Below are 16,645 nucleotides of genomic sequence, written 5' to 3' on the forward strand. Positions count from 1 at the left end.
GACTGACGGGAATTTTAGAGGGAGCTTAATGAGTCCTTTGAATACTGAGATTAGAAGGCGATTGCTGATTAAACCTGTGCGTTGCTTTTCTTAAATGCTTAGATTTTCTTTCTGTCCCTAAGACGAATGGAAACTCTCTTCCAACTAGCTAGGCTGATTCCTAGCTAATCCTTTTGCAACTCTCTTTATTGGTCTGATAAATATATATTTTTTCTTCCTAGTCAAAAATCTACACTACAACTTCAAAGTGCCTGTAAATGTATCAGTGGGTCAACCATGTCCTTTGCAGATTTTGAACTATTATTATTCAACAAATGGTACAGGCTGCTGAAGTAAAAATCCTGTTTAGAATTTTTTAGCTTACTCATTTCATTATATGTAGCAATTATAAAGAAGCAAGGCAAAAGATAGACAGATTTATTGTGAGAACTGTCATTCTGTGAAAAAAAGGAATGAAGAAATTATCATTTTTTATATCAGAACACCTTCGATGACTTGAAAAGGTTATGTTAAAAAAGGCAATCCCATATGAATAAGTCAGTGTTTATTTTTCTTAAAGATCTGTTTTTTAAAGAAAGAGATAATCTATCTGCTATCACACAGATGTTGAAAAATACTCCTACCATACCATTTTTATTCAGCTGTTACATGGTACAAATAACTCCAAATACTTACAGCAGTGCAAGTAATAAAATAAAAATTTACCAGTGTGTATTGCAAGTTATTCCCCAGTTAATATTTCTGTGGATAACTAGAGTAACAGTGTCCACTGCTGGCAAATCAGATAATTGCACTGCACATTAGAGCAATACACTGCTTAAAGGTTTCAATAAAATTAGTCTTGATTGTGAGATATTTCATAATTTAGGTTTGCAAAACTGTGTTGTAAAATCAGGTAACTACTTTAGGAGTATTTATGCTGTTACTGCCAATAATAAGTGCTATGATATTTGAACTAATAACCAGGAATGCCAGCACAGTAACATGAGCAGCATTGCGGTATGTTTTTCAAGACTTAAAAATAATTGTAGTATTCATTATATTCTAACTGTCACATCATCAAAATTAAGAAAAAGATAGTAAAAGTCTATGAACTCTGTCTTGATGTTCTAATCTATGCGAATAAAAAAACAGGCAAGCATAAGTTGGATTTTGGGATTTGAGTGGGGTTTTTTTGGTTTTAGTTTTGGTTTTGTTTGGTTTTGGTGGTGGTGGTTTCTTTCAGTTTTGTTTTTTGTGTTGTTGTTGGTTTTAGGTCAAAGCATTCAGTACTGGTTTTGTTAGATTTTTCTTAAACATATAAATGAAGTAGAGAAGAAATTTATGTTTCTATTTGGGAAGAAGTAAAATGGAAACATGCAGCTTGATATAGCAACTACCATTGTTTATGTTGAAACTAGCACTGAAGTAGACTGATTATCAAAGAGAGGAGGAAAAAAGCCTGGTATCTAAAAAGATATTTTAATCAATATTCTCCTGGTATTTTTTGTAGTAGATAATATTTGTTCGCATCTATTGCTTAACAATGGTATGTGAGTACAAAGAAAATCTTTCAGTCAAGGAAAATAACACAGAGTGAAAGAAACATTAAGGGGAAAAAACCTACATTATCGTGTCAGATATTCCTGAATATCTAGATTAACTAGAAAGAAAGTAAGGCATGCTTGTTCTCAAAGATCTAAATCTGTCATTTATTTACTCCATTGAATAGAAATAGTAGACAATGCACTGAATTTTCTGTTTGTTTGGAAAGATGGAAACACAGCCTGTGGCTTTTTTGGGAAACATTAGTTGTGTCTGAACCCCGAAGGAATGAAGGGTAAAACCTCAGAGGAGATCAAGGCTTACCCTATGGATCAATGCGGCATTAGCCAGTGCTGTTCTACATCTACTTTTTCTCCCGTCAGAGACTTACCTTCTCCTAGTTAGCAGTATCCAGAGAAATACTTTATTACCTCATGCCTGGAATAAGACAAGAACAGGATTTTAGGTTTCAGGGCTTTTTTTCCTTGCAGATGTTTTCAAAATAGTATCAAATATATTGCAAAACAAAAACTATTTGAAAATAACTGGTACAAGAATTGTAAAAAAAGACAGAAAACTATCAAAAAGTTCTTTTCCCAAATTAATTACACTGCCAATTACAGATTAGATAGTAGAAAATATATATATGTGAGTGTATATATATATATATTTTTTTTTTTCTAATTTATTTGCCAGGAAGCGTCCTTCACATTTTCTTCCACCATGAAGTGGTATTTTGTGTGTATGCACACAAGTACACAGGCAGCCAGTTCCAATCCTTCCTGTCAGTGGTGAAAACCACTTTCTCTACTTATAGGATTATTGAATGCATTTTGGGGGGAATCATCCTTCTGCTTCTCAAGCTGGTAATATACGTATGCCTCAGCTCATCCTGTCGCTTTCTGTTCAGCATTTTATTGTAATGGATATAATGTGCTTTTTCTCCTGGGTCTCTGTGAGATAACCAAATCCAACACCTGTCTTGTTCATAAAGCCTAGAAATAGAACACTTTTTTCTTTCTTTTTCTCACATGATCAAATGTTTTCATATCTGTTCTGAAGAAAGAAAGTAACCCTTATGTAAAGATTTAAAATTGGTAATTTGGAGGACTGTAGAAAAATACTGTCAGTAAGCTTGGGATATACAGTTTTATAGGTTTGTATATATATATGTGTATATATATATATAAATTCTTTGAATGGAATTTTGGGTTTCCTAATAATTTAAGACAGAAGATACAGGTTCAGTGTCTAAGTTATTCACTTTTAAATGCTATTCAGACAAGGCATCTGAATAAAAATATCTCCTTACCAATTGCCCTAAGTTCTCATACATACAAAAATACTCTCCCTATATCTAAAATTTTTGTGTAAAATTTTCCATATTCATGTATTTTATGCTTGTATATGTGGTGCGTTGTGAGTAGACACTGCTATTATTTATTTCATCAGCAAAAAGACAAAAGAATTTGACTCCTCTATGAAGATATCAGTTGGAATGTGGTCATCTAGTTAGCCTATAAATACTGTTATTGTGATGTAGGACAAAGTCCATGAAAGGAATGTTCCCCTATGTGTATGCTATTGATGGCTACTTTCTTTACAGGCCATGTTTTTTTTCTAGCATTTGTACAGTGTTTATTTGTGATTATTCAAATCAAGAGACTGCGAGTAGTTTCATCGTGATCTCCTTAGCTTTTTTGCTGGTTTAGGAGCAGGAAACGCTCACAGGACAGTATTGTCAGGCAGTTATAAGAGCAGACACATTGTCATTCTCTGATAGTTGTACTGATTCAAGGGGAAGTTCACTGTAGACACCAAATTTTTCAGTAACGGCATGCCTTTTGTTTCTGTAGAACAAAATTAAGCAGACTCACATTACAGGGACTTTCAGTTACTTGGGAGAGTAATAGCACAATGTGTTGCATGTTTCAGAAGTCAGGCAAAACACAAGAAATTCCTGCTGTGGCTAGATAAGGAAACACAACAGATGTTGTTTTAAGCTGTGTGTATAGGAAATTAATGAAGAAGCTTTCCACGCTGTTTTTAGGTCTCTAAATCTTAAACTGCTCTGTGCATCTGTGTGGAAGTTTTTTTGTTTTTCTTTAATGAAAGTCGCTGTTCTGGCTGGTGTCATGGGAGCCTTTTTTGAAGCACTCTGGTGGCAGATTATCTGCTATTATGTTCAGTGGGAACAAAATAAATGGTAATGCATTTCTGTTGTTAGCAATTAAGAATCTCTCTTTAAGGGAACTATTTAATATTTAAAGTTAAACTCATATACGTATGTCACTGTAGAAACCACAATGTATTTTGGTTTTAATTACTTTCACAGATTTTTCCCTGAAAGTAATCTTATTTCTTTTTTTGTCATTGGTGTTAAATGTTGTTCAAAAGAGATTTGTTGGAGAGAAGTTTTGGGCCTGAGTGAGCTATCCTGGAGAGCCTCATACGATCTATGTGCTGTTCAGATTCTCACGTCGATCCAGCTCATTTCTTTTGTTCACCTAGTCTCAAAAGAAGTGGTATCAGAAGAAGAGGACAGACAGAATGAGAACTAGGAAGACTCATGAAGGATTTCACAGGAGATGTGCTAATAGTCGGGATCTGTAATTGTGCGTCTCATCTTGCTGAAAGATCAATTGTTAAAAATAGCACAAGAATCTCCATTCATTTTACTTTTCCCGGTTAAGAATGAAGAGTTAGCCAATGGAATTGAAAATGAAACTCAAAGTAATTAGAGCAGGCATTTTCCTTGTCACGGCACTATTTGTGAGACTCATTACTACAGTATAATCAGTGCTAAATTTAAGAGAAGTAGGAAAGAAAAAGCAAAACCAAAAAGAAAAAGTAAAACCACACAATTTGAGAATTATATTATTTCTAAAGAATAAGTGAATATCTATTTAGTTCTATCATATTGGTCATCTACGAGACAGTTTTCTTCAGTACCCTAAATGAAATTGAATCCTTATCAGCATAGAGGTATTCAGTCCTTCAAGTTGCAGACATACCTGACATATGCCAGGTGATGTGTGAAAGAAATCTCACCGGTCAGTGCAGAAAAAATATTGCAGTAGCAAATCCATTGGCTCTGAGCTAATATAGTCATTCTTGCCTCCTTAGATGTTATGTATATTAGCATTTATGTTTTCACAGTTCTCTGCGTAATCAGTCATCTAATGTAGGACTTACTTGCACGGTGGATTAGTTTATTCTAGCATGTATATTAATTATATTTTAACGGTTTTTCTAGTAGTGTGGATACAAAGCCTGTGAAGAAGCTGGCTAAAATATGTGCGGTCCTTTAAACAACATACTGGAAGCTTTCTTCTCTCTTATTTAAAGGGATTCACTTGGCCTGTTTAAACAGTTGTATACATATGACCTCCTATGTATTCAGTGAATTTTAATAGGTATGAGTTTGGCTCCTTGAGTGCCTTGTGAATGCTGAGACTGAAAGCTGAGTGCTTTTGACATAAAACAGTGTAAAAACATAGATATTCAAATTCTCTCAAGTATATTAGCATGTTTAAGAAACTTTGTTCTTATACTCTTAAAAGTCTAACCACCTAGCATCAAGTGTTCAGGGTATTAAGGATTTTAAATTGCAGTGCTTCACAGTTCATTGTCTTCTAAGAAGTTACAGTAACTTATGAGAATTATACCCAGATTAACATACCAGAATATGTAAACTGAACTAATTTAAACTGTTTAAAGCTCATCACATAGTTGTACTAGTTTTATTATAAGCATGGAATGAACTTAAACTGTCTGAAAGGGATTCCTTATCTATAACTTATTATGTTCATACTGATACCATCATGACAAATATGACCTTTTATGTTGACAAACATTTTCCTAGATCGTTAATATTTTAAACAAATGCATACCTACCAATCTACAGAGTAAGCTCTAGACCATATTTCTTTCATCTTGTTCGTGTAATTAAGTATATTTCTTGTTCTACCTTTGCTCCCCAAGAAAATAAAATCAGGAACTGCAAGCTGCTGTTGCTTCCTGACACCCACCCTCTCCCCTATACATACACATTGTACGCTCTGTGCACATATCAGTTTGTAGTTATATGAATAATCCTATTTGTAGAACTTTATCATATTTTCTTATGGTACCATTATGTGGGAGTGAAGGGATCTTAGTATGCAAATTGAATTCTGACACTTGCATTATGGTCCACCAAAATTAGCAGCAACTTTCAGTAAATTTTGGATCCATACCAACAAGTGTTCAGAATCACATCATTAGCCGGAAACAGCACTCTGGTAATCAGTCTGCTGTCTTATCAAAAATACTGCAAAGTTGATTGGATTAATCCATTAGAATTTATTAAAAAATTTTTTTTCACGGCTGAGATGTCTCTTCTTGGCATGACATTAAATTTTACCAATGGTTCAGATGCACTCTTATGCAATTGTAATGCCTAAATTGGTACTTTTATGCCTAGAGTAACCTTTCCAGTTTGAATGGAAGTTTAAGGAGTAAGGTATTAATCTTGTTTGCAACTAAAGCATACACCATCTTTCCAAAAAAAAAAAAAAAGGAAAGAAAAAGCCTTTTCAGGAACACAGAATGATCTTCAACTCTTTAGAGTCTGGAAGAACATCTAGATTCACAATACTTTACTAATAATTTCTGAAACATAAGATAGGTTGACTTTGCAGCATCATATTCTATTTACCTGGACAAGTGAGCTGCCTGTGCCTACTGTTGGAAGCAAGTCCAATAAAAACATTACTAAAACTCATGAAACTATAAGATGTTTAGTAGTAATGTAATAATGTGGCATTTTACACTTCTAGAAAATCTATGCTAGTAAGGACTTCAGGGTATTTTTCTTAGGGTTTGATTTTCTTTGGTTTAGTTTGGTTTCTTTTTGATATGAGGAATGGTTTCAGGATATCTAGGAGGAGAAAATGTGGGTGGAGTGCGTGTATGTGGGAACATACCTGCAGAAAGACATTTTTGTTTATATTGAAATGGTTTATGAAAGGAAGAACTCTGTAGAGTTTTCTTGTTTGCATTGACCAAAAATTACGCTGTAGCTCGTAAGTCTAGCTAACCTAATGCAAAACATAAAAGTGAAAAACAAAAAAAAGCGAAACCACAACCCTTGAACCATAAGAATGACATTTCTGATTCTGTAAACTTTGTAGCCTATGAATCTAGGTTAGGACAGAATATAAAGCATGGAATCTTATTTTTCCAAATGGAAGCTCATACAAAAGCATTTAATGTATCAGTAGTACACGTATACACACAAATATTAATTGTGTATATTTTAATATTTAACTTGCTGCCTGAAAACAACAGCACATTGTAATTTACATTTTGAATTAGATGAAATGAAATATGGTTTGATCCTCAGTAATAAAGAAAACAAAAAGGAATAATCATGTTTCATACCCTAGAATATAATAAAGCAAGTATTTTATGCACACTTTATATCTGTTGAATGCTGTAATCTAAAATTATCATAGAAGGGTTTGGGTTAGAAGGATTTTAAAGATCGCCTAGTTCCAACCCCCCTACTCTGGCAGGGACACCTTCCATTAGACCAGGTTGCTCAAAACCCCATCCAACCTGGCCTTGAGTACTCCCCAGGAGTGGGGCATGCATAACTTCTTTGGGCAACCTGTTCCGATGCCTCAGCACACTCAGAGTGAATAAATTCATTCAAGCAAGTAATTTTAAAGGTTCTAAAACCATTTTTGCTTCAGAAAACTCCCCAAATCCATGATAAATTAGTATATAGAAATGAACAGATGGGGAAAAAAGAATCAATCCCTTCACCCACTCTTTTGCTTTTAATCAGTTGTTTTCATATCCAGAGTTTCGTTAACCAGAAATAAAATTCTATTTTAAAGCAGCAGATGTTATAACTAAGGTATTTCCATTTTTCCTAAATGTGTAAACTTATGCAGTTACTAGTCTTTAAGGTAGCAGATATGTTCATACTTCTACACTCCATCTGTTAGCAAAACCTTCACTTTTACTAGAATTGCACAAGTTTTATCACAGGTTAAGACAGCAGATGGCTCTCTTGAGTTTTCTTTGCAAAACCTCAAGCTGTAAACAACTGCTCTGCATTTCTAAGATGCAAGTAGAGAGCTATTGTTTTTGATCTCTGGAGTAAGAAGCACGTTTTTTCTTGTCTATAGCCATACTGCCCATTTTCGACTTCATTTTTTCCGTTCTTTGCCATCACCCCAAGTATCATACCATTGAGAAATGTCAGTGTGTTTTGGCAAAGGCCCAGTATTTGAAGGAAACTGTGGAAAAGGAACAAGAGTAGTAGATAGTATATAGCGAATAGTGTCACTGGATAATGTAAAGAGGTCCTACCAGCAAAAGAAAACGTGGAACCTACCTCTTTTTGAAGAGTTTCTCATGCAAAAGTTAGAGCTCTATGTGTTCCACTCGTAAATTCTGAGAGAATCAAAGATAGTGGAGGGTTGGCCTTTGATTCACTTTACTCCCTCTCATTCATTCCTTTGTTTGGAGCCAGGTGGAGCAGGACACTTTGGGCTGTCTCCTGTAACCTCCTGCTCCCCCGGCGCAGGGGATGCCCCAGGGACACGTGAGTCCGGTCTCTCTGCCGCTGTCCATGGTACTAAAGGCAGAGACGGGCTGGGGCCCATGCGGAACCTGGGCGAGGGTGGCTGGGGCCGGGGCCGGGGCCGGGACCGGGCCAGGGGGGTCCCACGGGGGCGGCATTTGGAGAAGCTCTTCTGTCTTGAGAAACGTTAAGGAAGGCAACACCTTGTCTTGTCCGCTGCTGGGAAGTACGGAAAAGGGAAGCAGTGTGCAGAACTACTACAGTGAAATTTAAATAAATAAATAAATAAACCCTCTCTGTATAATTGCATTAGCTAAGGTAATTGTGACTGCTGTAAGGAAATTGCTTCTCTGTAAAAAATTGCCAGACAGAAAATCCAAGGCAAATGTTTTAGTTGAATCTCTTTAGAGACACTTTTAAATAGAATTAAAATGTATTATCCAGATCCGATTGTGCACGTTCTGCTCCTAGATGGTCTAGTATTTAATACAAAATCCCTGTACAAGGGAGTTCCTACCATACATTTTGCCCTCTGTATAAAAATAGCCCGTTGTAGATTAAAGGATTTAGGGAAATAATGGTCAGTATTAGAGATGCTGAAGCCTCTGCTGAAAGAAGAACCTATTCTTACCTATGATGCTCTGTATCGCAAAGCAGTGAATTATTCTGGATGGATATTTACACTTCAAAGCCTGTTTTTGTGAAGAACCATCTAATAAGACATCAGAATACTCTGAAAACAGTATAAATACATATACTGTAAATTTACTGTAAAACAGTAAATATAAATTTATTACATGATATTTCCCTGTGTGCAGATCTGTCCCTCCTTATAGGATAACTCAGCATTCTTTTCTGTGTTGCTGCTAGTTTCCTTTTTCTGCTTTCCTCTGTTTAGTTATAACTTCAGGAAGTTTCACCATTAGGCTGACAGAAAGTAAATCTGGAAAACATTGAGCCTTATTTGAAAAGGGAGAAGACCCAACAGAAAAAGATGAAAGAAATGAGACGTATTTTACGTACCATTTATTATCTGCAGTTTATTGTGAACTCCTTGGGGCAGAGACTCCTTAGGAATTCTCTGTCTAACAAGCTTGGCTGGTGCTTGCTCAAGTGCTCTAAGACGTATATGAAGAAAAAAATTAGGAAATAATTTTACATAGTACTGGTGGTCAATAAATCTACCTACTGGAGCTTGTTCGTGAGAGCCCTATGGATTTCCTTTGGTATTCTTAAACCTCAGAAATCAGTTCACATTCCGAGCTAAAAGTCTATTGGTGCTACAATATTTTCTCCCAAAGAACGTGTCTTGTTTTGGGTGGAAGGTCTCCTCAGCCTGATATGTGTGTTTCCAGCTTCCCCGTCCTGGGGACGGGGACAGGAACCAGTGTCACCGCTGGGTGCGGCGGGGGGAACCGCCCGCTGGCAGGGAGCCGGTGCCAGGGAGCTGGCGAGAAGGTGGGCGCGAGGGTGGCTCGGTGTGCCGGGGTGGACGGCAGAAGGTGGGGAGAGCCATGAGCCCCTCCGGCAGCGCACCGCGCCCTCCTCCCCCAGAGGGAGGGAGCCCCGCACGAAGCCATCCGGAAAGATAACGGGGAGCAGAGGCACCTGGCGGCCGATCGGCCGGGAACCTGCTTGTTCCAACCAGAAAACCGCATCGGCAACACCCCTTCCCTCCGCCCTTCGCCCCCTTTTCTTTTATTCTACTGCCTTTCCGCCGTCCCTCCTCCACCCCCTGCACCCTCGCCGCCCCTCGCCGCCCCTCGCCTTGGGGAGGACAGAAAAAGCTCCAGCGGTGCGTGCCTCTGTGTGTGTGTGTGTGTGTGTGTGTGCATGCGTGTGTGTGTGTAGGGGAGGCTGGAGCGGGGTGGGACTGAAGAGCCGTGATTACAGCTCTCCCCGGAGAAGAAGATTGCTCTCTCCAGATGCTGATTTCTGAAAGCACTTGGCAATCATCAGGCGGGAGCCTGCAAAAGGCGGCGGTAGCCACCCCGGCCGCGGCGATGGCAGCGGCGGGCGAGCGGGCGGCGGCGCGGGGCTGAGGGGCAGCCCAGGGAGGCGACGCTGCCGGCGGGACCCGACCCGACCCGACCGAGCGCGGCTCTGCCCCGAGTCCCGCTCGCTCCGCTCCGCGCCGCCAGCCCTCCCGCAGACACCCGCGGCCCGAGCAGGTGCCCCTGCACCGGGGCAGGGCGGGACGGGCGGCGGGGCACCCATGCGGTGACCCGCGGCGGCGGCAGCTCCCGCGGGGCGCAGGGCGGGGGTGTCCCGCTGCAGCCGCGCTTCGGGCCGGAGGAGGCTCCCGCTCGCCCGCGCCTCCGGGGATGGGTCCCCGCCGGGGCTGAGCGCCCCGCCGCCGCCCTCTCCGCTGTCCGTCGCGGCGCCGGCCGGCGTGGGCGAGCCGGTGAGCAGCCATGGCAGCGGCCATCGCCAGCGGCTTGATCCGCCAGAAGCGTCAGGCGAGGGAGCAGCACTGGGACCGGCCCTCGGCCAGCAGGAGGCGGAACAGCCCCAGCAAGAACCGCGGGCTCTGCAACGGCAACCTGGTGGACATTTTCTCCAAGGTCCGCATCTTCGGGCTCAAGAAGCGGCGGTTGCGGCGCCAAGGTGCGTCCCTGTGTCCGGGCCCGCCCGCGGGGGTTCCCAGGGGTGCGGGAGGGAAGGGGGCAACCTGTGGCCAGAAACTTCCCGGGCCGGGCGCCGCCGCGGCGGGAGGCGCCAAACGCCGCCCCCGCTCCTGTCAGCGGGTGGCTCCCGGCTCCCTGTTAGCCGGCGATGGGCTCCGCGGGATGAGGGACGCGGCAGCCCCGCGGCCCCTCGGTTGGGACCCCCGTCTTGCCGGCTGCGCGGGCAGCTGTCTGCCTGCCCGCCTGCGCCGTCGCCCCGCCCGAGGTGCCGCGGCCGGCGGGTCCCAGCTGCCCAGGGGCTCAGGTGTCGGTCACAGCAGGTGAGCTCCGGGGCAGGAAGCCCCTCTGGGGAGGCGGCCCGCATGTCGTGGAGTGAGCCCTGCCCGTCGCCCCACGTGTCCCCATCTCTCCCGTGTTTTTGTTTAAAGGACAAACGGCACACGGTGGGAAAGCATTTTCATTGTCTGGTGTCTGGGAACCGTCTTTCGCCAGTCCCTTCTTGAGCCGTCGGCTTGGCTTTGGTAGGCGTAGCCTGGCCGTAGTGCACAGGTCCTGCTCCCAGCTTCCCGGTGACTTCCCAGTCACCAAAGTAAGAGGTAATGGCATTGACTGGCAACTGTGGGAGTGCTGGTCTGTGTCCCAGGGAGTGCCCAGTCACAGGTCTGCCTGCTCCTGCCCATCTGTGTCAGGACCACTTCATATAGACCAGCAAGTTTTGCAGGCAGTTCTTCTTTGGGGTCAATGGTCAGTAGTCAACAGAGAGGACTAAAACTAGTATCATGGTGATTGCATTTTATCAGTGCTTTGTATTAAAACCCAAGAAATAAAAAGAGTTAACTGATATTGCAATGACTTCTCTATTTTTTTTAAATTCTGTGGTATTTAACTCAATATTCAACAGTGTTCAGAAATGATGATGACTTACTTTCTACTGGTCCCCAGGAAACACGTAGTTCTAGAACAAAAGGATTGTATAGTGAACAGTGAAAATGTTAAGTATCACTCAAAAAGTAGCTAATACCTACCAGTCAATGGCAAAGTACAAGCTGTCCTCTGTTACGTTAGAGAATGCCACCATGTGTTGTAGCTTGGTTGTATACTATAGCTCCTCTTTAGGTTGGGTCAGAAGATGATTTTAAGAAACATCATCAGTGATCTGTCCTGATTGATCGTTCCTGCTTTTCTCCATGCTTTGTACTTGAAATAACATAAATTGACAAAATCCATACCATTTTATTTTTACGTTTTTATCACTGTAAGGATTATTTCTTGTAATTCTTAATGCGAGCTAAATCTTGCCATTTTTAGATAGTACAGTGACACAAGGAAGATGAGCGAGAACATGTCAGTGGCAAAATCTATGGTCGTTTATTTTTAGGCAGTCGGCATGTGAGCTTAAGAAGACGACTAGAGTAGCTGGTTTCTGACGGTGCATTCATATGTGTGATAGTTGTTAATGAAAACAAGTTTAGGGGGATTTGGTAACTGAGCAATTGTTCTTGACCACCTGTGAAGTCTTATTTGGGGAAAGCTCTGTATTTAACTATATTATGGTTTGAGGAGATGACAGTCTCACAGCACTGAGATGCCAAATATTTTCTTAGGTAGGAAAGGGCTTTAAAGAGACTTCTGAACTCATTCTTTTTAATTCATTTGTTTTTCATAAGGCACTTTGTGACATTCTTGAATAAAATAACTCAATTAGAATATAACTTAACTGTAACCCACACCACTGTTACAGATTATTTCAGGAAGAAAAATCAGAACAAGGGATATTCACTAATAAAGTCAGCATCAGACCCCTGAGTTTATATTCTGCTGAAAAAAAATACTGCCATGCCTTTTACTGTATATGTTCATGATGCATAAAGTGATATATGGAGTACCTGTGGATTCAAATTTGCATGCTATTTAGGAGGAAAACTAAAGAAGCAATAAAGCAGAAGTCATTATCTAAACATTTTATGCAGAGTAATTTATAATTAATAATAATTTGGAAAAAACACATTTTATAAGAGTTTTTTATTTAAAAGTACCTTATATGAGTTACAAAATGAACATTTATCGGAGTCTCTTTTTAGTTTTCCTAAAATGAGTTAAACAACCACTGAATTCTTCACTGAAATCACACTGTCAAACCCATTAAAATAAGTCTTGGCCAAGCAAAATAGGATGCATTTCAAAACATCTTTTGTCAGGAAGGTGCTATGGGATTTTGACAAATAAACCTTGTGTAAATGATATACAGAGTGTCATGAGAACATTGTGAAAAATGAGCTCATCGAGATGTGATAAACCATCCATAGCATTTTTGTACAATTCAATGGAAGAGTAGAAGTATCTGTAAAATAATCCTTATGTAGAGCAGTAAAAGCTGGACTGTATTTCTCATAGAATAAAGAAGAGTTTTGCTTTGTACTTACATATGAAAAATAAGTGTCTTCCCATCTTTGGAACAGAGAGGCAGCAAAAACTAGCGATGCTGCTTTTCAAATTAAAAATATACATTTACTCTTGTACATACATGTGTATATGAATTAGATAGATATACATAATGAATGAACACTTACCAAAATTTTAGAAAACTTTAAAAAATATTCTTTGTTTTTCAGTTCTTAAAAAATGCCTATTAGTGCTGTTCTTGTTCAGTGGGATTTATTTGTGCAAAATGAAGTTACTGCAAATACATAACATGCTAAAATCATATGTATCCTCAAGTGAATATAATTTTTTTCTGTCATTCTGACTAATTTTCTGTTCATGGTCCTTCCTTTAGGGCCATACTAAAATATCAACAGAAGTGTGTTTTGAGAGATTAACATTTTAGGAAGGGCAACATTAAAGATACATCCAGGAGTTCACTCAGGGTAAAGGGTAGTATTTGTATTTGCTCATATATTGTCTGTAATGGAAGACACGATGGTAATTTAAACCAGCTTTTCTAAAACTTTGATTAATGAATTAAACTGGCAAAGTGATTTCTGTGGGAAACTTTTTTGATAATCTACTGAGTGGATGAAACCATTTTCATCTACCAGACAGCTTTGATTCATATTGTTTAGTATTATGATATTTCAAATTTATTTAATCTTTGTTTTATTCTACCTGTCATCTGATGAAGAAATCACTGTCATTAATTTCCAAATAGCCACAAAGCCAAGATCTTGCCTGACACTGATGCCAGACATCAATCAATATGAATCATCCTCTCCTGGAACAGAGGTTGTTCAGTTATAATGGCTTAATTTATGTTAATATAATCACAAATGGGACAATTGACAGACAAGGTTTTGAATCTTTTTATGAAATAACCTTATATAACCTGGGGCTACCCAATAAAAAGAAGAAAATAAATGTCAGTTCTTCACCTCATGCAACTACAGTGCAGAGAGATTAAAAACGTATGCTTGTCACTAGTGCAAATTCAAACTTCCTAACCTATATTTCCATTTACATATCTAGCTTCCTTGCTAATCTGAATAATCGTCATTTGGTTAATTAGGTCCTTTGAGAGTATTCTACTGAAAAATACTTAACATTTAAATGTATTAAAAACCAAGTGTGATGTTTACTGTTTCTATGTGCTAATGCCACAGTAAGACTTCAAAATTCATACATAGAGTGTATGAATTTTGGAATGACTTGGTCTCTGATTTTCTACATTAAAATTTATGAGAAAGAGAGACCTAGGGAACATGTTCAGAAAATGCCCTGATTAGATTTTCTTGCCTCTACAAAGGTAATTTAATTCTCCAAAGAAAGCATTTTTTGAAAATTCCTCAGTATATCAGCTAATGTTTTGCGGCAGACGTGGGAGTGGCCTATAATCTCAGACGTAAGTTAATTCCCCATATACATAGTGCCGTAAGTAGTTCTTAGTTCTCCTACTTATGGAATGATGTAAGTGGAACCAAAATGGAGATCTGTGCACACAGGTGTACATGCCTTGTTTCCCAAAACTTAAGAAACTCCATTGAATCCCAATCAGTAAGCACCAGCCTCAGCTAACCGGGCTTCCTCAAAATTTCAGTGGACCAAAACCTGTAGCTTTGCTTTCCTGGGTGACTGTCCTCAGAATTAATTCTTCTTGGCAGTTCACTAAAGCCCACAGCTACTGCATTATATAGATACAAGACTACTTTTTTGGGTGTTGAACTGATGTTGCTTATTCTTCAGTACTTTTCTTCATATGAAATAGATTAACCCCCAACCCTTTTGGAACTACAAACCCAGTGTTAACAGTATATATAAAAAAAATTCAATTTTTTTTCTTTCATTGCTGCTAATCTGTTCAAAGAACTGATCATCACAAATTAAAAATGTGTTAGTATGCTATTTCTCATGGTAAAATACTCTATGCATACTTAAAAATAATTTTTAAATATGCGGTTTGCTAGACTCGGTGTCAAGTTTTCCTTGCATTCAATATTTCACGTAGACCCTATGCTTACTAAGGGAGTCTTTAAGAAGAAATGTAGTAATGGCTGGACTGTAATTCTCTTATTCTGAGCTGGTCTTGGTAGCTCTACAAGTTATGAATGAGAAGTTTTTGAGAGGAAATGGGGAAAAAGAACTTTAAATTGATAACATAATTGTAGGGACTATTAATCTTTGGAAATATCTCAAATATGGGTGACAGAATACTGGACATTTAACGTACACGTAGTGCTCTACTAAAGTTATTTCAGAGTATCTCTTATTTTAATGTAAAGTGAGTAGAAAAACTTAACTACACCCAAGTTTGGTACTGGTTGCAAGTTAAGATTTATTGAAATTTCTCGGAGGCTTCACAGCTGTTTTAGCTTGAATTCCTTGCTTGATTTGTCTATAAAGTGCTATGTTGTCTGGGGGTTTTTTTGTTCAGTTCTTTCTTCCTGATAAGCATTGGTTTGCATTGATTTGCCTCAGGAAGTTTGCATATATGGAGGACACGTGAAATTGGAGGAACCCAAATTTCACTTTTCTTATATACAAATATTGCTTTTCACTACCTCCGCTTGACAATTGGAGATTTAACTCTTCATTAGCAAATGAACTCTTCTTTCTTGAGTGATCGTGCTGGATCTCCAAAGTTGAGGAAGTTTTTGTCCATATATAATGAGGTTTTTTTGTAGGATATATCAGTTATTGTATCTGTTAAACGCATTGTAGAACTAGTATAGTTAATAGAGATATTAAGGGAGATTTCAGTACAGGTGGTTTCTGATCCATGGTGCTGTAGCAATTGAAATGTTATAGGCAAGGCCAAGTGTCTATGCTCTGTTCAAAGACAGTATTGTGTCTATTAATATATGATCTATTACTGGATGTCATTTTTTTCAGGGCATTTCAGTCTGTTTATTTGAATTAAACAAAAAATGTGTGCTTAAAACTCATTTTGAACAATGAATTTTCAAGTCAGTAGCTTACAAACAACAGTAATTAATTTTAATATAGAGAGAACACTCAAAATGTATATTACAGGAAACTTTGCTGTTAAAGTCTTGATTTAGACTCTAAGCATAAATTAGAAATTTGAAGATACACAAAACTGAGAGATTGGATACCCATTTTTCGTAATGAGTAAACAGAAGCCCATCTTGCTTGCTCATATGTGAGCTCTTTTTCCCTTTTGCAAGCATTAGAGTTAGTGATACTAAGGATGATATATCTCAATGGTATGTATTCTTACTGTGCTATCATCTTTTTCTGAAACCCTTTGGAACTGGTATGGTTTTGCTCTTAAGAGTTCTTAGTGCTAATTCAGATCTTATGCTCTGCCATACAAGGAGTAGCGTGCAAACAGAGAGAATATATGATACTACATTCCATGGTAGAAGATGCTGAGAAAATTACTAAAGCTCTGATTTTCTCTATTGTGATCTAAAATCAGCAACCGCTTTCATTGCATTTTAGACCATAACATTTCTGTATGGGA

At 39.1% G+C, this 16,645-nt stretch overlaps 1 protein-coding gene across 4 annotated transcripts in view; it reads left to right on the forward strand.

The window, feature by feature from the left end:
* FGF14 (fibroblast growth factor 14) overlaps positions 1-16,645 on the forward strand; it is a 412,364-nt gene that overhangs the window by 266,711 nt on the left and 129,008 nt on the right. The window contains exon 1 of one of the 4 annotated variants that reach the window (XM_065644046.1): positions 10,516-10,708. The exons of the other annotated variants lie outside the window; for them this stretch is intronic. Within the exon in view, the coding sequence (XP_065500118.1) occupies positions 10,516-10,708 (193 nt within the window). Of the gene's footprint in view, positions 1-10,515; positions 10,709-16,645 lie in introns of those variants that run through there. 4 annotated transcript variants of the gene reach the window in all.

This window comes from Caloenas nicobarica, chromosome 1, assembly GCF_036013445.1.
Source record: "Caloenas nicobarica isolate bCalNic1 chromosome 1, bCalNic1.hap1, whole genome shotgun sequence".
Classification (NCBI taxonomy): domain Eukaryota; kingdom Metazoa; phylum Chordata; class Aves; order Columbiformes; family Columbidae; genus Caloenas; species Caloenas nicobarica.